Below are 24,549 nucleotides of genomic sequence, written 5' to 3' on the forward strand. Positions count from 1 at the left end.
CACTCGAGGACATCTCATGGTCTTTTCTCAAGAATTGGCATGCCATATACTGTGGACCAACGACACAGAATGGCAATGCTGGAAATCCTGGACAGCTATGGGATGCTGAGGGTGTATTCTTGGCTGTCCGAGGGAGTCTAGGTCATCCCAAGTCGCCCATCCCTTTCTGAGGTGAGCTAGTCCATATTCTTAGCGCCTGGACCCAAGACCGCCGATAGCCACTTAGTGACAAAAGGATACGATAAGCCGCCACCGGAGGACACAGGCCAGTGAGCTGTTGCCAACTCTGACTCGGGCGAAAATTTTCAGCATTTATCATTGGGACAACGTTTCTGAGTTCTTGCTCCGTTTCCGTTATTGTGTCGCCGTCCAGTGTGTAGTGTTGCGTGCTATTAAATCGCAGAATTTCCCTCCTTTCAGCGCCTAGAACCATCTTGTTTTCTGTTACCCTTGCCCCTATCGCTAGTCAAATTTCAACGTCTAAAGATAAAGGGACTGTGGAGCCGTCTCCTTGAAACCCGAGCTATTGGCCCGTTGTTTATATTCCTCCCAGCTGCGCTCTTGCGTTGAGCGGCATCTAGTGGCCCACTCTGCTTCGACCTTGCCGGCCCTCATCCAACTAGGCTCGCCATGCTTGAGTCTCAGATCAACGATGCCACGGCTTCAAACACCGATGTGGAAAAGTCTTACGAGAAAGATCAAGATGTGCAGGTCGAAGTGAGCTCACCCAGTTCCAGGGGCCTTCGATCCATTCTGGCTAAGGCCATATCTGTGAGCCCTGTCGAAGCACGAGGAGTGATGCCTGTACCTCTTGAAGAACGAACCTCGACGCGATACGTGGGCTATTTCTCTATATGGTTTTGCATGAATATAAACCTATTGCCGTACGGCTTCTTCTACAAGGTTTCACAGGAGCATATTGCTAACAAGTTTCTAGGATCACATTTGGAATGCTTGGTAGTACGGCTTATCTCCTCAGTGTGCGGGACTGTGCACTCGTCATTCTATTCTTCTCCCTGTTGACGGCTGCATTCCCGGCGTTCCTTGGTGTCCTTGGTCCAAAGACGGGCTTGCGGCAAATGATCCAAGCTCGCTACAGCTTTGGCAGATATCTTGTGTCGATTCCGGTCATCCTCAACCTAGCAACTCTCACTGGGTTCTGCGTTATCATCTGCGTCATTGGTGGGCAGTGCTTGTCAGCAGTTACAGGCGGCTCCATGACCCCTACTGTTGGCATTGTCATCGTTGGATTGTTGGCCCTTGGTATCTCCTTCTGTGGCTATAACGTCTTGCACGGGTACGAACGCTACGCCTGGATACCAGCCTTGTTAGCGATCATTGTCACAACTGGTTGTGGCGGATCGCACCTCAAAGAGCAGATACCCACAGAGCCTGCAACCGCTTCTTCGGTTCTATCGTTTGGGATGATAATTGCCTCCTATATGATTCCATACGCATGTTTGTCATCCGACTTCACAACATATTTAAATCCGAAGTTTTCTTCGTACGTCTCCCTTCCTCATCTGTGGAAAATCAGACTAACAGAAGGACCAGAGTTCGTTTGTTCCTCTACGGGTACGCTGGACTGGTGATCCCATCAGTTCTGCTAATGACCCTGGGAGCTGCTATCGGAGGGGCCATCACGAACGTGCCGGAGTGGGAAGAGGGTTACAACACAACAGCTGTAGGTGGTGTGCTAGCAGCAATGCTTACGCCTGCTGGAGGATTTGGGAAGTTCGTCGTCGTCGTCCTTTCCTTCACTATGCTAGGAAACATCGCGGCAACGATGTATTCCATCACACTCAACTTCCAGATGCTTGTCCCACAGCTAGTGGTTGTTCCGCGATATGTATTCTCCGTTGTTATAACGGCAGTTGTTATCCCAGTGAGCATTAAAGCAGCTGCGGACTTCTTTCTCAGTCTTGAGAACTTCATTGCTCTCATTGGATACTGGAGTGCTGCATTTGTGTCAGTTCTCACAGTTGAGCATCTCGTTATTCGCCGTGGCGTATATGGCACATATGATCAGGGCGCTTGGAATTCAGCAAAACAGTTGCCGTGGGGCGTTGCAGCCCTAGCTGCCAGTGCCTTGAGCTTTGGTCTGGTGATCCCGAGTATGGCACAAATCTGGTGGACCGGCCCAATCGCGGAAAGCGCAGGAGACATTGGTTTTGAGATGGCGATAATTGTAACCGCTGTTCTCTATGTTCCCTTCCGTCTGCTAGAGAAGCGCGTCGCAGGTCGGTAGACAAGATAGAAGTGTTAGTAGTAGAACGACTTTCGATCAAAGACTTTAACCTCAAAATTCAGAACTAAACCCTTGATTTGCACTGTTTTCCTGTCAATCAATACTTTTGTTCAATTCCCCTTCCAGGTACCCTCAACGTTAACTTCCATTATCGTTCATTTGGTATGAATTATGAGGTCGTTAGGAGCAATTCCAATCCAAATGGCACCGATCAATCCTTTGGCCAGCCTGCTTTCAAGTGATCAATCGCCTCTTCCTCGGTAACAACGTCGGCATACTTTGCGTTAAGGTCGAATAAGTTAGCGTTTTGAATTTCTTCGCTACGATCACCACACGCCGTTCCGACGACCTGGGTTCGTTAGCCACAGATACGACGTGGACTGCCCTCGTGTGTGTTGGTACCTACCATAGGTCGAAAGCCGTTCTGCATTGCATCCAACGTACTAGCCCTGACGCAACCACTTGTGCTGACACCGCATAGTACAACAGTATCTGCTCCCATGACCCTAAGGTCTGTTGCTAAGGATGTTCCGAAAAATGCGCTTGCATATTTTTTCTTGATGATCATCTCGCTCGTCTCTGGTACCAGCCCTTCGACCCAATCGCCGAGACCCCGAGTGTCCGCAACATTCCAAACATTGAGAGACTTGGATTTCAACCAAAAAAGACCTGCATCTTTCATATCGGGGTCTGTGTACTCAACAGCAGTCCAGATGACGGGAGTACCGGCAGCTCGGGCTGCAGCGAGCATATTCCTCATTACTTGAGGGCATTTGGTAGTTGGCTCATGAGCCGAGCAGTTCAGGGGTGATCCGGGCTCCCAATAAGCTTTGCATACATCAATCAGGACGAGAACGGGCCTGGCACCCCATCCCATGCGATTGCCATAGCCACTCCGCGCGTATGAAGCTGCTTGTGAATGCGAATCGATCGTGGAACTCATGATAAACTGTATCAAAAGCGGCAGCTAGGCTTCAAAGCAGATGGCAGCCTACAGAAATGAGAGCTTATTGAAATGGCGTACAACATATTGTCAAGGCTCATGAACTGAGAGAGGGCGGCCCTATCGAACGTCAGTCATGAGTTCTCGGAGGCTCCGTCGGGTGGTGCTTCCGAAGTGGCGCCCATATCCAGAGAACTCCGATCTCGGCAGGCGGCCGAGCGCACCGGGAGAGCCGGTGTTCTCCATTCAAGCCCGGTGGAACTCCGGGTTGGGGGAGGCTGAGCCATGGCCATCGATTTAATTGCAGCTTTGGCAAGATCTACATTTTGAAAGTTGGGCATTGTTCCACATGTATGCTGTTTATTGGAAATTATGTAGAAGTCACATGTTAGGCGACTTCTACACCACAGCCATGTGTATTTGCAGCCCGCTTTGAGTTTGCCACGTCAGGGGAACACCAGGCGCTATATAATACATAAATCCCTGCTTCAACTCGTGATCTTTGTCATCAGCCGACATGACGCCTTCACCAGATGTCACAATGAGAACACCGGGGCCGTCAATCGCTCCAATATCATCTCTGTCTCCAGCCTTGAGGTCCGCTTTTAACATGTTGAACTCACTCATCGGTGGCTTGTACACGGCTGTCATGCCGTGCTTGCTCTGGTCATACTTTTGACTCGGAAGAAAAACATCATCCTTGCTGTGCGATTTGAACGTCAATGTCTCGGCAAACATATCAATGTTGTTCCGGTCGGCAGGGGGACAAAATCCAGTTTTCAGGACATTGTTGCTGCGCGCCATACATTCGACAATATCGCCAGCAAGGTAGGCGTGAATTCCGTCTGCCGGGATGAAAATAGCATCCCCAGCATTGAAGACCAAATAGTTCATGCAGAGAAGTGCCACGAGGTTTCCTGCATCCTCCCGGCCGTATTGATCCTGTAGACGTGGGAGCAGATCTAATATGTAGGACGCTTCTCCAAGTTCAGCCTTGGAAGTATTGGAAAGCTGGTCCTGGACCTGCTTGACCAATCCCAGATCTGTCTTCAATAGATTCCGAGTCACATCACGGAGAGTCTCGTCCGACCATGAACTGGTCTGGTCGGGTACGAACTGCTGCAGAGGGCGGAGCTTGAACAGGTGTTCGATCTCAATAAGAGGTTTGAAACCAGCGAATACCTCAAACTTGGACAGAGCGACGGCTATCTCCGGCTTGTGATTGGGATCTGTGAACTGGGCGGGGTCCTTCTTGTGAAGTTCCGTGGCGAGGTCTTTGTTTGGGTGCAGCTGAAGGGGAAGAGCTTTGGCGATGGACAAAATCTGTGGCGAAACTTAGCCACACAACACTAGGGAGCAAAGGGGCGGATTGGCTGTTATCAATTACCTTGGGCAGATACGGCAGTTGTGCATCATACTGATCAATGACCTTCTTCCCAAGGAGCTGCTCCTTGTTGGCGTCGAGCACGTCCTTCAGGAGCTCACCGGTGTCAAGTTTGCGAGCTGGAAAGTCTGGATAATCCCCAAACCACATCTCTGAGTATGGCTGATCATCTTGAATCTTGAAGCCGGTACCAGGCGTTTGCGAGCATAATTGGGCTGCAAGAGAATGTTGACCCTGTTTACCCCAGGGATAGTTATTGCAGGTTCCGCTTAGCTGGAACACGAGTGGCGCCATGTTTCTTAGATGATGTAGCAGGAGAGATATGTCTTTGGGCTGTCCTCGCAAGTATAATCAGACGCTCGGTAGGAGCTCGGGACTACGAGCTGAAGGATTGGCATTTGCCAGTGTTCTTCTGTGTATGGACTACATTGCGATTGCAAGAGTGATGTGTGATGTTCAGATGTCGTCATAGACAAGTACCGTCATCGTGGTCGAGCAATTGTGCTGTGATGTACTCCGTAGATCCAGAGTAATTGTGGGTTCGATTTCTTTCGGTGGGGTTGGCGATGTCAGTCTCGGCTTTGGACGCTTGGGTTGAGACCGTACCTCAGGTAGGTTCTCAGGAGTGCTCAAAGTCACCACGCAAATAGCTTGGTTGTTGCTGGAAGTATCTCGGCACCGCAAATAGCTGAATAATGTAATATGTTGATGCGAACCGCACAACGCAAAGCTACATGACACATGACTGCCCTGTCAATCGCGGTCACAGTGCAGTATGGCAATGAATGCAACTCCATACCTCCAACGTGAACCTGAACAAAAAAAAAAAGGGACCATTTGCGATGTCTCAATTCCATACTCGCCGCAATGACGGTGTGCGCTGTAATATATAGGCAAGCCTTGTACCAAGACGCGTACCTCGATCTTGCTACCTTATCCGTGGTTATGACGCAGAGGCGAGGTTCTGCTGCATCCCTGAAGAACCCCAGAAAAGTTAGGTACCTGAGCTCTTTAGCGTCGCTGTCAGTTGCCTCCAGCCCGGCTGCGTGGTTTGACTCTCGGGTTTCTCTGCGTTAGGCGAAGTGCCCCCTTGTCGCCAGGGACCGGGGCAACTCAATCAGCTGCCTGATGAGAATGGAGGCTAGGGTTCTACCGCAACAGGTTCATAAATCCCGCTGGACTGGCTGTCGAACTGCGGCTGAATAGCAGTCGCGTCAACATCCTAGCTGCGATCAGTCCGATCAGTTTAGATCGAATTGGGTCTGGATCAACTGGGCAGGCATCCAGCGTCATCAGCTGTGCCGGGTATGCGCTAGCACAACCCTAGCGCGTCGCGTTCAGGTGCTCTAGCCTATGAATCCTCCGACTGCTGTTGCTCGTTGGCATTCACTATTGAGCCGTCGACGTCATTTGTCTAGAGCGATCGAGACGGCGAGGTCGTTCAGGGTCGCGTTCCCTGAAACTTGGAGTCAAGCCACCATGATAGATAACTGCGTGACAGTGTTGCATAACCCCCCATTGCCACCTTGAAAGGGCAACTTTCACCCATTCGCTTGCTTTGTCCTCCAGCTGCTAGGTAGACTGATCGTTGATCGGCCACGATACTGGTCTCTGTGGAGTAGATCGACGGACATCATGGCGGTTCGAGACGACACAAATAAGGGCAGCCCTGCACCTACTTCGCCAGTCTCCGCGGCGGCAATCACCGATTTTCTTCCCATCCCCCATGACACGCAGCCGGTGACGGATCCTGATCGGGAAGAGAAGAGTAACTCGCTCGCCGAAGGGGCTACCCTGTCCCACACGCTTGCAATGGAAGATCATGAAGAGAAGGGTGTCGCACAGCAGGATCATGCGGAAGAAGATGTTGCCGACCTTGGGTGGCATAAGAAAAAGGATGGCTTCACGCAACAGTTAGTTGGTGGTCTCGACAATGAGGAGCTATGGCTCCTGATTAGAAGATTCAACAAGGTCAGTTGTATTTTCCATAATGCCAGCTATCAATCCATTGGCGAATCATTCGAAACACAGCAAATCGCGATTGGGAAGCCTATCAAGTTGCATATCCTTCTGACAACTCTCACCGACTACTCATATACAAGCAGGGAAGCTCCAACTAACTGATATTTCAAGCAAATGTACCATGTCAAGGAAGTTCCAAACGCGGTACCTGGAAACTTGGACCTTAACATTGCCGACGAAGAAGAGTTCTCACCGGACAAGTTGAGAGCTAACGTTGAAAGACTGTACATGACAGTCATCATCGGTCTCATTGGCGCCGTGAAACATGTAGCTCGTCTTCGATCTTGGCGCGAGGCACGAAGAACAGGTGCTTTCTGCTTTGTGAGTTTCGGCGCATACACCACAAGATCAGCGTATGAATTAACCCAGACGGATTAGGCATACTCTGTCGCTTGGGCGTTTGATTTTATTGTTCCCCTGCTATGTATCACAACGATTACCTTGGTTGTCTATCCACCATCCCGAGGCGTACTTTTCCCGCCCGCACCAATTGCGTTGGTTGACAATAAGTCGGGTGGAGTTCAGAAACCCAAAGCAGGCGTGCTTGGAAGTCACGACTCTGCAACTGGGGCACCGGAGAATCACAAGGGAGAAGCCGTTGAGCAAGAAGCTAGCAACTTCTTCAACGGCATCACGTCAGTCGTACTCGCGAGTGCGACTGGCAAGCACCCACAAGGCGACCCCGAGACTGATGGAAAAGACCCTGGAGACAGCATTCCAGACCCCACGGGAATTGCTGCTGGCGCCGCAGACGCGAAGGAAATAGCGGCTGGAGGAGCTCCGAGCCCCAAACACGATAAAACAAAAGTACCGGTAGAGAGTGCCATGTGGACCAAGATGCGACCTATCATGCATGGTGAGTTAACTGCAACGAATACCCAGAACAGTGGCCAAATTGCTGACGGTTTCAAGGCGTTGCTGATATTTCTGACACGTGGGAGCGTTTTGCAAATGCGCTGTCTCCTACTGCCCCTTTTCCTAAGGATATTTATCGCTTGAGACTGTCAAGTCTTATTGTACCGCTATTTGTACTGTCATTCTTTCTTACCTCGTACATGTTCGTGAAAGGCGTCACATTTGGTATCGGGTTCGGTTTCTTTGGTGACCCTGTCATATCTCGTGGCCTGGCACTTCTGAATCGCAGGTTCCCGCATTGGCAAAAGATCCTGGAGCTTCGCAATACGGTTCTTAAGGGCGTGCCAACCAACGCTCAACTGACTCTCACCCTTCTACGCATCGGTGAAGCGAACAAGGCTCCTCTTCCACCAGCTCCTCGAGCTGGCGAGGAACCGCCAGAGCGCTCCGCCGAAATTACGGATGCCGAACTACGTGCGACTGGCGCAGAGCCTCCCTTGAACGCCACCGACGAGGAGCTTGATGCAGCTATGCAACATGACCCTGAGGTGCCGCATGAAACAGGCGGCGACGACATCAATGAAGCCAAGGCGTCAAAGCATGGTAGAAAGGGAAGTAAGATCCTGGGCTTCTTCAAGGGTACGACCAAAGGCGCGGTGAAAACAGCAATTGGTGCAGACAAGGTCCGGGCTAAAGTGGGCTCCCATCATGCTAGAAACAGGCTCGGTGCGGTTCCGCGCCCCAACCTCAATCTTCTCTCTGGTCCAGTCGATTTCAAGGCCAGATACAAAGGCGAAAAGGGCCACGTCTACATTACCACCAAAGCCACCATACCTGCGATTGCTTTCAGTACCGATGTCACCATTGAGAAGATTGGATCCCAGGATAGGGAAGATCTCCATCCGGTATGGAGCATCCCTGTCGGTGATATCAAGGAGGTGAAAAAGACCGGCGGCTACGGGTGGAAGGCGAAGATAGTTGTGGGATGGTCACTGGGCCGTGAAGTCGCTGATGGACTCGAGATTACGGACAGGACTGGGGCAATCTGGAAAGTCACAGCTCTCCCCTTGAGAGATGAGCTGTTTAACCGGTTGATTGCTCTGGGAGGCCAAAAATGGGAGGCTTGGTGAGAGATAAACATGTAGGGGGCATCGAGTCGCGTCTGACATATTTCCCAGCTCACGATCCTGGGCATTCTAAAGACACATGATGTTTAGCAACACACGACGACACGTACACGGATAGATTAGCAACGATGACACAAGAGTATACGAAATGAGCACACGCAGCTGCATGATACACGATACGTTATAGCAAAAATACAATACATGTGTTATTATTAACGGCTTCCTTGATGACTTATGTAATCCCCTCGGTGAACAGCTGCTATATCAAGATCTGGACTATTCTCTTGTCATAGCACACATTGATGCTGCTGCATCAACCTCTTCTTCCGTTGCATTGGCGGGGCTCTGGAAAGATGCCATCAGCCGCTCCGTCTCATATATGATACGTATGCCTTGCTCGACACTTGGGGACTCTGGAGATCCCAATGTCTCTCGCCACTTGTGGAAAACTTTCCTCAGGTGCGGACCTGTTTCCATAACGTCATGGCGATGTGTGCTCTGCCGCACGGACCGACAGGTCGCTAGAAGAATCATCATAGCTGTTGCCATGCTGGACTGATATTAGCTAGATTGTGGTATGTCACGATGAGGCCCAATGCTTACGACAAGACACATATCCAAGTATCCACCAGAACTGTGTGCGAAAAGCCAGTCAAGGCCAGAATGTGCGAGGTACATGCATCGAGGCACACTTTAGCACGCTCTACGATTTCACTCTTCGCCACACCTCGCACATCGTTCGGACCGTTGGCCAGTAGCCAGGCGAGATATGGTCGATATATGACACTCTTGCAGGTCAAATAACGCTGTCTTAGGAATCCTCCACATTCGGATGGCCACTTGTCTATATCATGGGCGTCAAACTGAAACGCATGTGGCAAGAATTCGCGCCACTCCTCCAATTGATGATCGAGTTCGGTAACAATCGCCGGAAAGCGGGAAATATCCGTAGCAGCACCCGTATCACGTGCGTATAGAAGCTGATGGACACGATTGAGGAGGCGACGCATACTGATACATGCCAGGAAATAGAGCGACGCATGTTCCGTCTCGCTCGGATTTGCATGCGTCACGTAGCTCCCTGGCAGTGGCACAGACGATTCGATCTGAGCAATACCACTCTGTGGAAGCGCCGACAGCTCAGCTAGATAATCGCTTTGAGATGGTCAGTCAGTTCCGTGTATGTCTTGCACGAACTTTCAGGAAACCTCGAGAGAGCTGTAACTTTACGCAAGTTTGAGCTGTTCCTTGACAGTTGTGTTGACCAACCTTTCTAATATATAACATGCCCAGAATATTCTGCGTAGGCATTCTTGGTTCTCGGCCGGCTCGTTCACTGGGGGATATGAAAGGAGGAGCCGACATTTGGCCGCAGTGGAATTGATATAATTCCAGGCTTGAAGGGGACGCCGAAGATATGCGAAATAGAGCCTGCCAATTTTAGCATGTTTGTGACTAATCCTCTGCTCATAGAACTATGATCATACGCGGTGAAGAAAAGTGACTGTACCGCCGAACAGCTCATCTCTGAGTGCACCATATGCATTGACTTCAGGGCTCCGTCGAAATATAGCTCCGCCATGGCCTTTCGGGCTCGCTTGTATTCAATCTCTTCCGAGCCTGGGCTGGAATCTTCCCCATGAACGAGGCCACTAACCACATCACCGGCACAGCCGAGAGCCATGACGAGATGTGCGCAACAACTTGTCACCAGGTCTGCATTCTCATGGAGACCTTGGGAGACCATGATTCGAACATTTTCAAGCTGGGCTAGAGATAGGACTGGGTACCAAAAGTTTACACCATTCTGGAAAGCCGCCAGGATGGCGTCCAGGTCAATGGGTGACAGGTATGGATACATTGAGTTTGTCCGTGTGGTCAAGCTCGGGCGCGACTGTTCAAGCTGGAAGATGGACACATAATTCTGTCGAATTGAAGGGAAAGCGTCAAAGTAGGACCATGACAAGATAGACTCGGTGGTTGATGTATGTAGGGAGTCAAGGATTGCATTTTCCAGATTATTGCTCTGGCGATTCGGGCGTGTCCCATCTGTGGATATGCTTCTTTGTGACAGAGGGCGTGCAGAGATCGGGCTTTGAAGGGAGCTTATCGGCGACTGGACCTGTGATCTCGTCAGGGAACAGCCAGCAACTGCTCATAGCGTCTTTGATATACAAGAGAAATATTCATCTGTTGAAGCAACTCTTCAACTCTGAGGACGCCCTCGAGAATGAGATCACTCTTTCCTCGACTAACTGGTCATTAGCTATCTGGCCTGCTGCGATCCTGACGGACGTGACAGACGTGTTTGCTTCTGATCCGTACGAGCAATCTTGCTTGGCAGCCTTGCATGCCTGGCATGGCTGGTTTCCATCGCATCTACGCTGATATCAGCAAAGACCCCCCTCAACAACGTGGTTGCAGTAGACAGCGCGCGCTCTGCATCAACTTTACCTAATCTTCCTAGATCTACACACGTCGCACTGTAGCAATATCAGCCTCAAGCCTGAGCCATATCAAGATGGGATTGCAGGATACATACTGCATGCGACGTCCTGAGACGTTTTTTGGATGGTTCTGTTGGTTCATCCATATCTGAGCAGACGACCCGGACCGACCCGGACCGTGAGTTAGGAGGGGATCTTCGAGGTCGCGAGACAAAGGGCGACCCCAAAGTCTGGCGATGTGGAGAAGCGGGGGAGCACATGCCTACTACTATCGGCACCAGCCCGAGAACCGACGGAGACCATTGCGATTGGTTCGCTTAGAACGCGTAATGTACAGCCGGTCAAAGCCTTGTTAGGCTCCGCAGGAGGGCCCCGTCTGGTTTAGTTCTCTGATACGGTAGTATTCAACCAACAACAGACCATAATGGTGGTCAATCAACGCTCTGTCTGCATTGGTAGGCGAGCAAAGCAGGGCATGATGTGACCGGGGCAGCTGAAGTGCGATTGGTTACTGTCATTGAATTGGATAGCAAGGGGATTCGGCGTCTTCGGATCCTGAGAGCTGCTCGCCATAAATGTCCGCGGGCCTCTTTCCACCATTCAGTGTCAGCGGTGTTGCTTAAATGTAGGGGCCTCCCTGCGTTGGGAAATTCTTCACATCCAAACCACCCTTGCCCATCTCTCGCATTTTCTGAGGGACTGGTTTATGCGACTTACTTTTGTACCAGTAATGGGGAATTGGATCTGCCCTCCACCTACAATTATCTCAGACAGTTACCTCCTCTACTAGGCAGCACTGTGGCCTTCTGCTCCCCAAACTCTAATAGATACCAGGGCCCTCATGGCTGAGATGGAAAAGGAGGCGCGCGTATCAGAGACGCACGATGGCGCTCTCAACCAGGATGCCAATGCCGCTGTTCAGCTTGCCCATGACGTCGACAATACTGTCTATTCCCCGTGGAGCCGTACGATGCTCCGTCTATATGGCATTCTGACGTGTGCCTATCTGTGCGGATGCCTCAACGGCTATGATGGCTCGCTGATGGGTGGTTTGAATGGAATGGTGTCGTATCAGAAGTATTTTAACATGTAAGCAATGCCTCGTTTTAGAGACGGAGCTAGGAGGCGCCTCTTATGGGTTCCATCGGCATTGAGAGATGACCGCAGGCTAACAAAGTCTACAGGACGGTGGCAGGCTCTAGTACTGGGCTTGTCTTTGCCATGTATAATATAGGATCCGTTGCTGCTGTGTTCTTTACCGGCCCGACGAATGATTATCTTGGTCGCAGAGCTGGCATGTTCATTGGTGCGCTAATTGTTGTCATCGGCACTTGTGTTCAAGCTCCATCAACAACCTATGACATGTTTCTAGGGGGCCGTTTTGTAGGTGACATGCTATCTGTTTCTCCCAAGAAGCAGTCTCCTATGGGGTTGAAAAAAGACCAAAAACTTCTCGTTTTCTTTTTGATGGAGACGCGCTAACCAGCTCACTGTGCAGGTTCTTGGTTTCGGTGTCTCATTTTGCTGCGTATCTGCACCTTGCTATGTGAGCGAGTTTGGTAAGTGTGGCACATTGGACCGAGTTCTGGCTGATCCTTACTTATGAAAGCACACCCGAGATGGCGTGGAACGATCACAGGCCTGTATAACTGTACGTGGTACATCGGCTCGATCATTGCAAGCTGGGTCGTGTATAGCTGCAGTTATCTTGAGCGACCGGATGCATGGCGAATTCCCATTTGGTGTCAAATGATAACGTCTGGCATTGTTGTCTGCGGCGTGTGGTTCTTACCCGAGTCTCCCCGATGGCTGATGGCCCGTGATCGCCATGACGAAGCAGCTCGCGTCCTGGCAAAGTATCACGGAGACAATGATACCAGGCACCCTATCGTCCAGCTCCAGCTTAAAGAAATGACACAGCAAGTGAAGACTGACGCTAGCGACAATAAGTGGTGAGTGATCCTCGAGCACGTTATATCCCCTCCACCTACCTTCGTTCGCCCGATGGAGCGAGCTGGTTGAACGGAATCGAATCTTGTTGACCTGCATTATACTCGTGTCATTGATCTGATGAGTGCTGACGAGCTACAGGTGGGACTATCATGAGCTTTGGAATACGCATTCAGCTAGAAGACGTTTAATTTGCGTCCTTGGTATGGCCTGCTTTGGCCAAGTATCCGGTAACAGTCTCAGCAGCTATTACATGGCGGCAATGTTAGAAACGGCAGGAATCACCGAAGAGAAGAAGGTGCTCGCTCTGAATGCAATTAATCCTGTTCTGTGCTTTGGTGGGGCCCTTCTCGGTGCAAGGTAAGTCACAACATCATACGTGCATCTACGTCGCCCAAGCTAACCTTGTTCGTGAATAGAATGACAGATGTCGTTGGGCGAAGGTGAGTCTTCCAACTTTGTACATAAGAACCTCGCTCTGACATAAGAAACTAGGCCTCTTCTGATCTATACTACCATATTCTGCTCGGTGTGTTTCGCAATTATTACTGGGACATCCAAGTTGGCCACAGATGACCCATCGCAGATCAATGCAGCCAACACGACAGTCGCGTTTATCTTCATATTTGGGATCGTGTTTTCATTTGGCTGGACACCACTTCAAAGCATGTACATTGCAGAGACACTGCCAACAGCGACTCGTGCGAAAGGCACCGCGATTGGTAATTTCGCCAGCAGTGCGTCCAGTACCGTGCTACAGTATGCTAGTGGACCAGCTTTCGAAAACATCCACTATTATTTCTATTTAGTGTTTGTTTTCTGGGATCTATTTGAAGTTGGCGTCATGTATCTGTACTTCCCTGGTAAGAGTCATTCCATCTTGTCTCCACTTCCATTCTAACGCAGCATTCAATGTGCAGAGACGAAGGACAGGACGTTAGAAGAGCTTGCCGAAGTATTTGAGGCCCCGAATCCAGTAAAGAAGAGTCTAGAGAAGAGAAGTGCTGAGACCGTCCTTAACACTTTGCAACTCGAAACAGATGAGAAACACACTGTCTAAGGCCCTCGACCTTATGAGCTCACTAGTCGTATCGACACTGGAAAATCGCTGGCCAGGAGGTCCTTTAGGCAGAACATCAAATAACCAAATGTAGATCATTATCACCTTGCTGGGTCTAGTTGATAGACCTATATGAGAATAAATCCACCTTAGAGTGTTTCTTGGGTGCACAGACAAACGCAAAATTGGGCTTCGTGCACTGGAAAGACTTAACTTATTTGAAAGCCCGATCGTTGTAAATGAGCCCAGGCTTCTTAAGTTTCTCATGAAAATTTCGGATTGTTGTAATGACAGCCTTGTAATGGGCCATAGCGAAGACTAAGAACAGTTCTTACGGACAGCGACATGGCTTTTAAGTGTTGAGTAATTCATAGCAATTGGATAAAAAGATTTGACGTGCGAGATCACCAGATCGGGACATTATTAAGTGAAGCAAGCAGTGAATTAGTCCTACTTGATATATAAGATCCAATCTATCGGGATGCCGTAGGCTGCAAGAAGAATTCAAACTCGTCGTCCTCCACTTTTACTTGAAGGTCGTCACGGACGCCAGGCCCACAAGCAGCTGTTCCAACACCAGCAACCTTTGAGCTGAGACAGAGAAGTGTAGCGTCTTCGGCGACGAGGTCACAAGGGTGTTTGGCGTTTTCCAATTCTTTGGCGCTGTATCTCCCTGCGTTCCAACTGAAGGTGCCTGATCCGCTGAGCATAGTCGCTTCTACGCCAGCGCAGTAGGCATCCCCGACCATGAGCCATCTAGTGTCCATCCGATTTCCGTTTTCTTGAGGGACATCATAGGGGTATTCTAGTTCTTCAACTGTTTTCGTCCAGATTCCGATTCTCTGTGCAGACTTTTTATCTGGGTAGGATTCCCCTGGTCCCAGTCCAAACCACTTCGTATGACTCAAACGCTTCGGAAGTCTTATATTGAGCCCGAGCCGCGGAATGTTTTCTGGAATGGGTCCTTCCGGGTGAACCTTGACCTGAATTGATAGTGAGCCTGCCAGGGAGATTGTATATGTTATTGCAACACGGTATCCCCATCCAAGGATTGGTGGAGACAAGTAACTATGCACATTCACCTCAACAGATCCTGTGGCCTCGTGCTTTTTCCAAGTAAATTGGCGAAGTTGGGACGTCAGGGCATCAACACCGTAATGCTTCCAGTACGGCAAGGATCCAGGGATGTCTATGTCACCTGGGCGATCATTGTCGGTGGGTGCGCGCCAGAAGGCGGGGATAATGGCAGCACGTGTGTTTGAATCAATTTCAACGAGAGCTTGACCAGCGTGCGTCCAACCCACCACGTATCCGCGGACTTTGTCCAACGTCAAGGTCCAGTCTGCACCAGAGAGATTGAGCGTGGCTCGTGTATCCTCTGCCGTGATGGCTCCTGTCATTGGCCCGACCGCAACAGACGGGGCCTTTGGGCCATCAAAGATTTTACTCTGCCACCAAGCAATTTCATGGAAATCACTTGCCCAGTTGACACCCGAACGCAAGGCGAATCGTACGGTCAGATAAATCTCTCCAGGAGTATCCTTGTATTTCCCAAGTTCGGGTGGCAGCTGAAGCTGAGCCCGCGACCAAGGTTTTACTTGTGGAATCTCAAGGTCCCCGGAGGCAAGTAGGGCAGAACTGATATTGTTAGTCCCCAATTCTCGCAGAGTTGTGCATGTAGGCAACTTACCTGTTTCTGTTTCCAAAAGTTTCAATTCTGTATGTTGCACTCAAATGATTCAGGTCCACGAAGTCATACTCATTCGTGACAAAAAGCTTCCCGTCTTCGAGTTCGAATTTGACCGGCTGGAACACTTTCTTCAGCTCAAGAAGGCCAGGTGTTGGCTTATGTTCACTGTTGCACAGGCCATCCATGACGAAGGTCGCGTCGTTGGGCTCGTCACCAAAGTCACCACCGTATCCATAGAAGCCTCCTTGAGGATGCCATAGACCGTGATTCGCCCATTCCCAAATGAAGCCACCTTGGAGTCTTGGATACTTCCTGAACATGTTCTGGTAGTCCTCGAGCCACCCAGGGCCATTACCCATTGCATGAGCATACTCGCAAAGAACAACAGGCTTGCTGAAAGTTCCATCATCTTTCACGCCTTCCGTCTCAACCCATTTGCTGAGTCTTTCCATGCTGGGATACATGTAGGAGTACATGTCCGTACTGACAGCCTTCACATCCCCCTCGTAGTGTACTGGACGTTCAGGATCGACACTCTTGGCATAATCGTACATGGCTGCATGATTACATCCGTAGAAAGCCTCGTTTCCTAACGACCACATTACGACGCTGGCATGGTTTTTGTCGCGTTGGATAAGCTGTCGCATTCGGTCTACATATGCCTCTTTCCATGCTGGATTATCTGATGTGAACTTGGCGGCTTGTGGAAATGTGAGCGCTTTCCGTTCCTCGTAGTCCATCTCCTCAGGAATGTCAAGCGGCCGGGCTACAGCATCATAGAAACCGTGGCATTCCAGATCAGCTTCGTCCATAACCCAGAGACCCAGCTCATCGGCGATATCGTAGAGTCGAGGATGGGCCGGATAATGACTCGTCCGAAGGGCGTTGATATTGTGCTGTTTCATGAGGAGTAGGTCATCTCTCATGAAGTCCAAAGGCACCGATCTTCCGAACCGGGGGTGATGGTCATGTCGGTTTGCCCCCCGGAGAAGGAGAGGTTTTCCGTTGACCGTGATAAGTCCATTTTTTATTTCGACCTTGCGAAACCCGACTCTTTGGACAATAGTCTGGACTACTTTGGAGTCTTTTGATAAGACCAATGTGAGCTCATACAGAAACGGGGTTTCCGCTGTCCACTTCTTCGGATTCTTGACTGGGATTTCCAGTTTGCAGGTTGGAGAACCTGAGTCCAGTGTGTCTGCTACCGACGCGATTTTTTCCGAACCATCTCGCAGCGTCAACGTTAAGCGACTGTCTGCTGGGCTTGAGAGGGTTGCTTCAACTAGCAAAGTGGCATCGCAGTAGTTGTTATCCAAATCTGTTTTGATAAAGAAGTCCTCAATCCTGGCGTCAGCTGGGAAAGCGATCAAGTAAACATCCCGAAATATGCCTAGAAGATTCAGCGCTCACATCACAGGATCAGGATAGTATTCATATAGTCACCTGAAAGCCACCACTGGTCTTGGTCCTCGATGTAAGAGCCCTCGCACCACTGATATACTTGAACTACAAGTTCATTGCTGGAGCTTCGGTCGACCAGCGAACCCACGTCAAACTCTGCGGCATTGCGGCTGCCCTGAGAGTAACCAGCAAATTCACCATTCACCCAAACATGGTAGGAACTATCGACTCCTTCGAAACGCAGTCGCAGTTGTGACGAGCTATCCCATGCTGGCGGAACCGTAAAAGCACGACGATAGGTTCCAGTCGGGTTCTCCGTTGGGATCTCGGGCGGGCAGACCGGAAAGGGGTAGATCACGTTAGTATAATGCGGTCTCCCATGGCCCTGAAGCTGCCAATGCCCTGGGACGTTGATGTGTGTCCATGTCTCGTCCAAGTGCAACTGAGATGAGCTCTTGCCAACTTCGGGGGCCTCCAACGGGCTCAGAGCATAATGGAAATCCCACTCCCCATTCAGCAAAGTCGAGGTCTCTGGAATCCAATATGCGCGTGTTGGCAATCGATTTCTATGCAGAACCTCGAGATTAGCATAGTCAGGTTTGTCTGGTGCGGACATCTTGGCGACGTAGGATTGTCTGTCATGTGCTGCCAATCGCAGGCTCGAAGGAAATGGCACCGAACAATACCAAGGCGCGGCGGTTTCTTATGTAGAATTGTGGCCTGTCACAAGTGCGGCGAATCTTGCTGAGTTACTTGTTTGAACTAGGAACGGGAACGGGAACGTACGGTACATGATCCCAGCTCAACGTGGGAACCTTGGGAGGTAGCGGGAGTGGGAGCAAAGCCCGGTGGGGCGACCGGTTGCACCACCGGTTCCAGGTTTGCTGGCACGTATTAGCGATCGGGATAGCTGCTCCTGCCAGAACTACCCGACACTGTGGGATCAGATTGAACGGTAAGAAGGCCAGACCGTGATTTGACTGTAGTGCTTCCCCAAGATGTGCTTCACGTGGAATTAGCAACCAGATTGTTCGAATCACTGCTTTCGCTGGGCTCCAGCTTTGCGGGCCTCGACCCCACTAAGACCCCTGAGACTCGGACCGATCCGGAGCCGCGGGGATATCGGAGCCGCCATCCCCACTTCACAGTGGACGATGCGGCTCATGTGCCAGAGTCCAGGAAACCCACGGAGGACTCCCTTGTCGTCGTTATTTTGCGAAATTGGGTATGGAATCCTTTGCACCGTATTTGACTTCGGAAGCACACGATCGCGGCGTTGCCATCCGTGACCTACTAGCCTAAGTGGAACCCATAACCAGTGCATAATAACACGCAATACGTACTCTTGTTTTTTAAGCAGCTGGCTGCATCTATTTCTGGGTCGGGTTCGCTACCCAGCTGATCTAACGGAACCTTGCAGAACGTAAGAGTGTTGTTGTTGTTTTAAGCAGTATTTTACTGGTCTGTAACGAATCGTCGTCAAAGGCCCATGCGCTTCGTACCAATAGGCAGCAAAACATCAGTTGGCGGGGCTTTGGTCCGGCATAGCTCATATCGGTCCCCGTGACCCATCGTAACACACCACGTCGACCTGCATGCCCTGCCGGCATAAAGACAACCGAGACCCGGAGTCATTAGGCGGCGATTGCGGATATCTCTCGTAAGAGGGTTTGCCGCGATCGTCTCTTGGAGACAGCAACCTCCGTGTTCGGTAGTGAATACCTAGTGTTGAGCGGGGTTGACATGCTGCACTCAAAAGAACTCAATTATTCAGCCTCAACGTAGAAGCTAAAACTAGTCTCCAAAAGATCCTGTCAACAAGCTAAAACCAACATAAACCGAAGCCGTTGAGATGCTATACGAGGAGCGAGGTCGTCTCTGTTATAGATACGATGCCGAGCAAGTCTGGATCGAACCTTGGGGTGACAACGCCCTGAGGGTACGAGCGACAAAGTTGAGCACCATGCCAGGCGAGGACTGGGCTTTGGAACGGAAAACAGAACCGCGGTCAAGCATAGAGATCTCCGAAGATGGCGGGACGATCTCCTGTGGCAAGATAAAGGCATGCATCACCAGTGGGGGGAAGATAACTATGCGCAACAGGAATGGCGATGTTCTGCTCGAAGAATACGCACGGAACCGGCGAGATGTGCTTGATCCCAAATGCAGTGCCATTGAAGTGGAAGCACGCGAGTTCAAACCAATTCCTGGCGGGGATTATCACCTAACGATGCGCCTTGAGAGCCTTGATCCGAACGAAAAGATCTTTGGTATGGGTCAGTATCAGCAACCTCAGCTTGACCTCAAAGGCCACGACCTTGAATTAGCACATAGAAACTCACAAGCCAGTGTACCCTTCGCACTCTCTTCGTGTGGGTACGGATTTCTGTGGAACAATCCAGCCATCGGACGGGCAGTTTTAGGGAAGAACATCATGAGTTTCGAAGCTTACTCTACGAGATCTCTGGACTATTGGGTTGTCGCTGGCGACACACCGTCCGAAATTGTAGAAGCATATGCAAACGTTACCGGAAAGGTGCCCATGATGCCCGAATATGGCCTAGGATTCTGGCAATGTAAGCTTCGTTACCAAACGCAAGAGGAACTTCTTGAAGTTGCTCGAGAGTATCGACGAAGACAGTTACCAATTGACTTGATTGTTGTCGACTTCTTCCACTGGCCTAAACAAGGTGAATGGAAGTTTGATCCAACATACTGGCCCGATCCTGGTGAGCGCCTAGTTAGATCGTGAGAGCGATTCATAGGCTGATTCGAGAGAACCACAGATGCAATGATCAGAGAACTCGCCCAGCTGAAGATTGAGCTGATGGTATCAATCTGGCCAACAGTCGATAAGCTCTCAGAAAACTACCAAGAAATGCTGGAGCACGGATATCTTATTCGGGTCGACCGCGGGATTCGAACCGCAATGGACTTCCAAGGTGACACGGTTCACTTCGATGCCACCAACCCAGCTTCTAGAAAGTACGTGTGGGAAAAGTGTAAAACCAATTACTACTCCAAAGGCATCAAAGTGTTCTGGCTTGACGAGGCAGAGCCCGAGTATTCTGTGTATGACTTCGATAACTACAGATACTATCTAGGCTCCAACCTCAGCATCGGGAACCTTTATCCCCGCGAGTATGCGAGGGCCTTCTTTGAAGGCCAGGAAGGAGAGGGTCAGAAAAACATTATCAATCTGTTGCGTTGTGCCTGGGCTGGGAGCCAGAAGTATGGCGCTCTAGTTTGGAGCGGTGACATTGCCTCGTCGTGGCCGAGCTTGCGAAATCAAATAGCCGCTGGTTTGAACATGGGAATTGCGGGCATTCCATGGTGGACGACAGATATTGGAGGGTTCCATGGGGGCGATCCCACCGATGCCAAATTTCGCGAGCTCTTCGTCCGATGGTTCCAATGGGGTACGTTTTGTCCAGTGATGCGGCTGCACGGCGATCGCGAGCCACGACAGCCGCAGCACGGTACAACGGGAGGGGCCACTTGCCGTAGTGGAGCTGATAACGAAGTGTGGTCTTACGGACCGGAGGTTTACAACATATGCAAGAAGTATATGGTGATCCGGGAGGAGCTACGCGACTACACCAGGAGTCTGATGATGTAGGCGCATGAAAGCGGTACGCTAGTCATAAGACCGCTATTTTATGAGTTTGCACACGACACAAAATGTTGGGAAATCTCGCACCAGTATATGTATGGGGGAAGTTATCTCTGTTGTCCAGTACTGGACCCGGGCCAGACAAGACTGTCGGCTTACCTGCCACCACTTGCCGATGGAACCAAGTGGAAGTCGTTCAATGGGGAGCAAACATTCTTTGGAGGACAATTTGTGGAAGTGGACTGCCCCCTTGACACTATGCCAGTGTTCGTCAGAGAGATTATCTCCTAATCGTACAGTGATTTCGATTTTGACTAGTCTTCACGTGCTGGCCGGTCGCACACCAGATTAAGGCTGGAACTTTTAGGAGGCACATTATTGGTACATGCATTCGTTACTAGTGGACGTGATAGGGTAAGGGACTTGTGAATTCTGGCATCGCAGAAGACAATGGTCTCGTCTCGCCCATATTTAGATGACATCCCGCAATGCTGACGTTGCCGCACTTGTCGACTGTCTAGACTATGTGCTATGCCTCTTGCCACGTAAGCATCGCACTATGGTAGCTACTACCTAATTCCAGTTTGTCTCGTCCGCATCCCGCACCTGCGATTGCCTGGTCTGGTCATTTCCCCTTCGCTAAACCAACCTGACGAGAACCCACTAGTATGTGACAAGCCCTGAACGACTGTGCGCAGGACCCTTGACTAGCTTAAACTCTAAGCTGGTCGTGTGGTGAACCCCAAGATCTGGGCCGTCCTAGGGCTCACAGGGCTTTTCAGCTTGCCATGCGGGGCCCCTGGTTGGTCAACCGACAGCAACCCAGGTTGTGGGGTTAGCTGGGGAAGCATGTTCTTGAGTACTATGGTACAAGGTACCTCGGTTACTACCCCAATGAAACTGCCGCTTGATTTTATTGCGTGTGGCATATACCTGAAGTTCTGAAACTGCCGAAACAGTTACACCCTTTTTTACCGAGGATTATTCTCACCAGGTAAAGGAGGCCAGTTGAAATAGTGTTGATAAGTTGAGAGAACAGCCACAGTTACAATGGGTTTCAAGTCTGGTACAACACTTGATTAAACACAGTCGCTTCTTGCAAGTACGATTTGCTAACTGCCAACCGTTGTATTCCCAGTCCATTGAACGTCACCCAAGATGGACGAGAACCTCAACGAAAAAGAAATCCAGGAGTTGGAGGAGGTTCTCAATACCAAAATATATCCTGGAACGGAGATTTTGAAAGATGTGGGCAATTATCACTTCGTGAAGAATGGGGGAGGCAACGACAGCAGAGTCTTGGTCCCGCAGCCAACAGACGACCCCCATGACCCCCTGAACTGGAGTCCCATGTGGAAGGGGATCGCTATGGGCTGTGCTACCATGCTTTCTGTGACTCTAAACTTGGGACCGCTTGCCAATGCGCCTCTGTTCGGTAAGCAGCTGCTTCCCACCAATGCCAATTGTCGGATCGCTAATGATACCATAGGTGATTACATGAAGGAATGGAATTGCACGCTTGAAGAAGCCGTCCAATTCACAGGTGCGCCACATTGAGACAAAAAGTAAATGCTTCAATGCCAACTGATACGGTTATAGGTGTTACAATCCTCGTGCTTGGCTTCAGCAATTTCCTTTGGGTTCCTCTCGCCGCTACTTTTGGGCGTCGGCCTGTCATGATATTCAGCACTCTTATATGCGCTGTGTCTTCCATTTGGAGAGCTCAAGCCACAAGCTACAATTCATTTATGGGTGCTGCAATCCTCAATGGTGTGGCAGCCGGGCCGTGCGAAACGCTGCAGCCACAGATTATTGCCGACATCATCTTCCTCCATGACCGGGGAAAGTATCAGACTCTTTATTTCACGATGTATTTCGGGTCTCTCATGGTTGGCCCGATCATTGCAGGATCCATGGCTTTCAATCTCGGCTGGCGCTCTTTCTGGTGGTTGAACACGGGGCTTCTATTCCTCTCACTTATTGTGAGCCTGGCTTTTCCTGAGACACGCTATCACCGCGTTTACGACTCCAATCCTCGGGTGGCTCCCGAGCCGTTGACCCAACCTCTGGAGACGGGATCTCAGAAAGGAAAGACTGATCCCAACGCCATCGAACATAGCGAACAGGATAAAGACTCTTTAGGGTCGGCTGCCAAGGATGGAGGACTGGCACCGGTGCTCACCCACCAGGACCCCTGGCTAGGACGAGGCAAGCCAAGTAAGGCCCAGTTCAGACTGTATCAGCCATTCAGCAAAGACCAGGTGAAGGTCCTGCTGCGAGAACTTTGGGTTCCGTGGTATCTTCACCTGTTCCCAATCGTGGAATTCGCCTCCTTCGCCGTCTCATTCACTGCTAGCGGGTTCCTCGTGGCCAATCTGTCCGAAACCCAGGTTTTCGCTGCTCCACCTTATAATTACTCTGCTCAGACAATAGGCTTGTTCAATCTAGCTATACTTGCCGGGGCGCTTATAGGTTTGTTTACTAACGGTCCATGGTCGGACTGGGTTGCTGCATACTTCACGAAGAGAAACGGCGGTATACGAGAGCCCGAGATGCGACTACCTGCGATGATCCCCTACGTTTTCATACTCATTATTGGCACTGTGGTCATGGCAGTGGGATACGATGATCACTGGGCTTGGCAAGTCATAGTAATTGTAGGATGGGGCTGCCTGGGGATACAGGTTGCAGCACTTCCCGCAATTGCTTCAACGTATGCAATCGACAGCTACAAGCCAGCCACTGGCTCCTTGTTCGTCGCTATCACTGTTAACAAGAATGTTTGGGGATATGGAGTGAGGTATGTTCAATTTAATATTAAGTTCAATCGATAGCGCGGGCTAACAATCTTGTAGCAAGTTCCTGACTCCGTGGGCTGAGAGTAGCGGGTTTAAGGTGCCTATTCTCGTGAACATGGCGCTCATTGTGTTCTTCTGTTCTACAGGCATTATCTTTTGGTTCTGGGGCAAGAAGATGAGGGGCATGACAAAGAACTCCATTGTGCACCGCCTTTAATTTATACATACCTGACTCGAAGTGCCGATGGAAGAGGTGGTGTGAGTTCGAGGTCTGAAGTGGACTTCACCAGGAGCCAGCGGTGCGTTGGTGCTGTACAGGTTTAGTCACCTCAGACGTTCAGCGTAGCCTAGCATCTAACAAGATTTGCCTTTGTTGTCATATCTTTTCTCATCACAGGTTTTGTTCAGATCTGATATTGAACTCTATAATTGTTGGATGTGGTCTGAGCCTTCAACTTACGTCCCATTCATAAGCCTTTACTTGCTCGTCATGTTTAATACTGTTGGGATCAGTACGCCTAAATCTCGTATCAGCTTCTGGAGCCAATACGAACGTTTGATTGAGAAAGGAGTTTCCCGTCACGAGAAATCGCTTGCTTTCTTTACTGGAACGGAGCTGTCAAGGTCCCAAGTTGAATCAATGTTCCAATGGGTATCTTTCTGAAACCATTATCTCCCCATCCGCAACAGCTATATCCGCCTTACAAGTTTTGACAGATAAGTACGTGCACTTGGAACTGTTGCATCACTAAACCTGATAAGCGTTTACAACTAATGAGCTTATACTGGTATAGGTATGCCAGCCTGTTGAGCGTTCCTAGATTCGGTGCACACAGCTGATTAAGGCATCGGCTCAAGGCCTAGATGAACCCACATCTTGCCAACAGAAACTAATGTGTTAGAACTACCGCTTGTGATCCCGTTGTTGGCACCTCGGGTATCTGTTACGCTTTGTGACTTGATGTTTGAGGACTCCGTTGTCAGCTCCCAATGCCGATTACCATTGCCGGT

The 24,549-nt window shown here is 50.3% G+C and overlaps 9 protein-coding genes across 9 annotated transcripts; 5 read left to right on the top strand and 4 right to left on the bottom strand.

Annotated features, from left to right (window-relative positions):
• Positions 1–630: 630 nt before the first annotated feature.
• JN550_008764 (uncharacterized protein) lies at positions 631–2,248 on the top strand (the record flags this gene model as incomplete). Its single annotated transcript, XM_049320761.1, has 3 exons — positions 631–884; positions 938–1,504; positions 1,555–2,248. The coding sequence occupies 3 exons, from the start codon at positions 631–633 to the stop codon at positions 2,246–2,248; spliced, it is 1,515 nt and encodes a 504-aa protein (XP_049169150.1).
• A 211-nt stretch (positions 2,249–2,459) lies between these two features.
• JN550_008765 (uncharacterized protein) lies at positions 2,460–3,191 on the bottom strand (the record flags this gene model as incomplete). Its single annotated transcript, XM_049320763.1, has 2 exons — positions 2,460–2,597; positions 2,655–3,191. 2 exons carry the CDS (start codon positions 3,189–3,191, stop codon positions 2,460–2,462), a joined length of 675 nt encoding a protein of 224 aa, XP_049169151.1.
• Positions 3,192–3,590: 399 nt separating this feature from the next.
• Positions 3,591–4,869, bottom strand: JN550_008766 (uncharacterized protein; the record flags this gene model as incomplete). The annotated part of the gene is made up of 2 exons (XM_049320764.1): positions 3,591–4,514; positions 4,579–4,869. 2 exons carry the CDS (start codon positions 4,867–4,869, stop codon positions 3,591–3,593), a joined length of 1,215 nt encoding a protein of 404 aa, XP_049169152.1.
• A 1,341-nt stretch (positions 4,870–6,210) lies between these two features.
• Positions 6,211–8,582, top strand: JN550_008767 (uncharacterized protein; the record flags this gene model as incomplete). Its single annotated transcript, XM_049320765.1, has 4 exons — positions 6,211–6,546; positions 6,709–6,918; positions 6,976–7,453; positions 7,510–8,582. 4 exons carry the CDS (start codon positions 6,211–6,213, stop codon positions 8,580–8,582), a joined length of 2,097 nt encoding a protein of 698 aa, XP_049169153.1.
• A 273-nt stretch (positions 8,583–8,855) lies between these two features.
• On the bottom strand, positions 8,856–10,440 carry JN550_008768 (uncharacterized protein; the record flags this gene model as incomplete). Its single annotated transcript, XM_049320766.1, has 4 exons — positions 8,856–9,129; positions 9,183–9,734; positions 9,849–10,010; positions 10,067–10,440. The coding sequence occupies 4 exons, from the start codon at positions 10,438–10,440 to the stop codon at positions 8,856–8,858; spliced, it is 1,362 nt and encodes a 453-aa protein (XP_049169154.1).
• A 1,427-nt stretch (positions 10,441–11,867) lies between these two features.
• Positions 11,868–14,036, top strand: JN550_008769 (uncharacterized protein; the record flags this gene model as incomplete). Its single annotated transcript, XM_049320767.1, has 8 exons — positions 11,868–12,115; positions 12,211–12,409; positions 12,525–12,585; positions 12,636–12,978; positions 13,118–13,336; positions 13,396–13,419; positions 13,472–13,839; positions 13,897–14,036. 8 exons carry the CDS (start codon positions 11,868–11,870, stop codon positions 14,034–14,036), a joined length of 1,602 nt encoding a protein of 533 aa, XP_049169155.1.
• A 473-nt stretch (positions 14,037–14,509) lies between these two features.
• Positions 14,510–17,743, bottom strand: JN550_008770 (uncharacterized protein; the record flags this gene model as incomplete). Its single annotated transcript, XM_049320768.1, has 3 exons — positions 14,510–15,674; positions 15,727–17,116; positions 17,170–17,743. The coding sequence occupies 3 exons, from the start codon at positions 17,741–17,743 to the stop codon at positions 14,510–14,512; spliced, it is 3,129 nt and encodes a 1,042-aa protein (XP_049169156.1).
• Positions 17,744–18,979: 1,236 nt separating this feature from the next.
• Positions 18,980–20,746, top strand: JN550_008771 (uncharacterized protein; the record flags this gene model as incomplete). The annotated part of the gene is made up of 2 exons (XM_049320769.1): positions 18,980–19,856; positions 19,914–20,746. 2 exons carry the CDS (start codon positions 18,980–18,982, stop codon positions 20,744–20,746), a joined length of 1,710 nt encoding a protein of 569 aa, XP_049169157.1.
• A 1,152-nt stretch (positions 20,747–21,898) lies between these two features.
• On the top strand, positions 21,899–23,755 carry JN550_008772 (uncharacterized protein; the record flags this gene model as incomplete). The annotated part of the gene is made up of 4 exons (XM_049320770.1): positions 21,899–22,175; positions 22,230–22,283; positions 22,340–23,540; positions 23,596–23,755. 4 exons carry the CDS (start codon positions 21,899–21,901, stop codon positions 23,753–23,755), a joined length of 1,692 nt encoding a protein of 563 aa, XP_049169158.1.
• Between the last annotated feature and the right edge of the window lie 794 nt (positions 23,756–24,549).

Source organism: Neoarthrinium moseri, assembly GCF_022829205.1.
Source record: "Neoarthrinium moseri strain CBS 164.80 chromosome Unknown scaffold38_Wmoseri_CBS_16480, whole genome shotgun sequence".
In the NCBI taxonomy this organism is placed as follows: domain Eukaryota; kingdom Fungi; phylum Ascomycota; class Sordariomycetes; order Amphisphaeriales; family Apiosporaceae; genus Neoarthrinium; species Neoarthrinium moseri.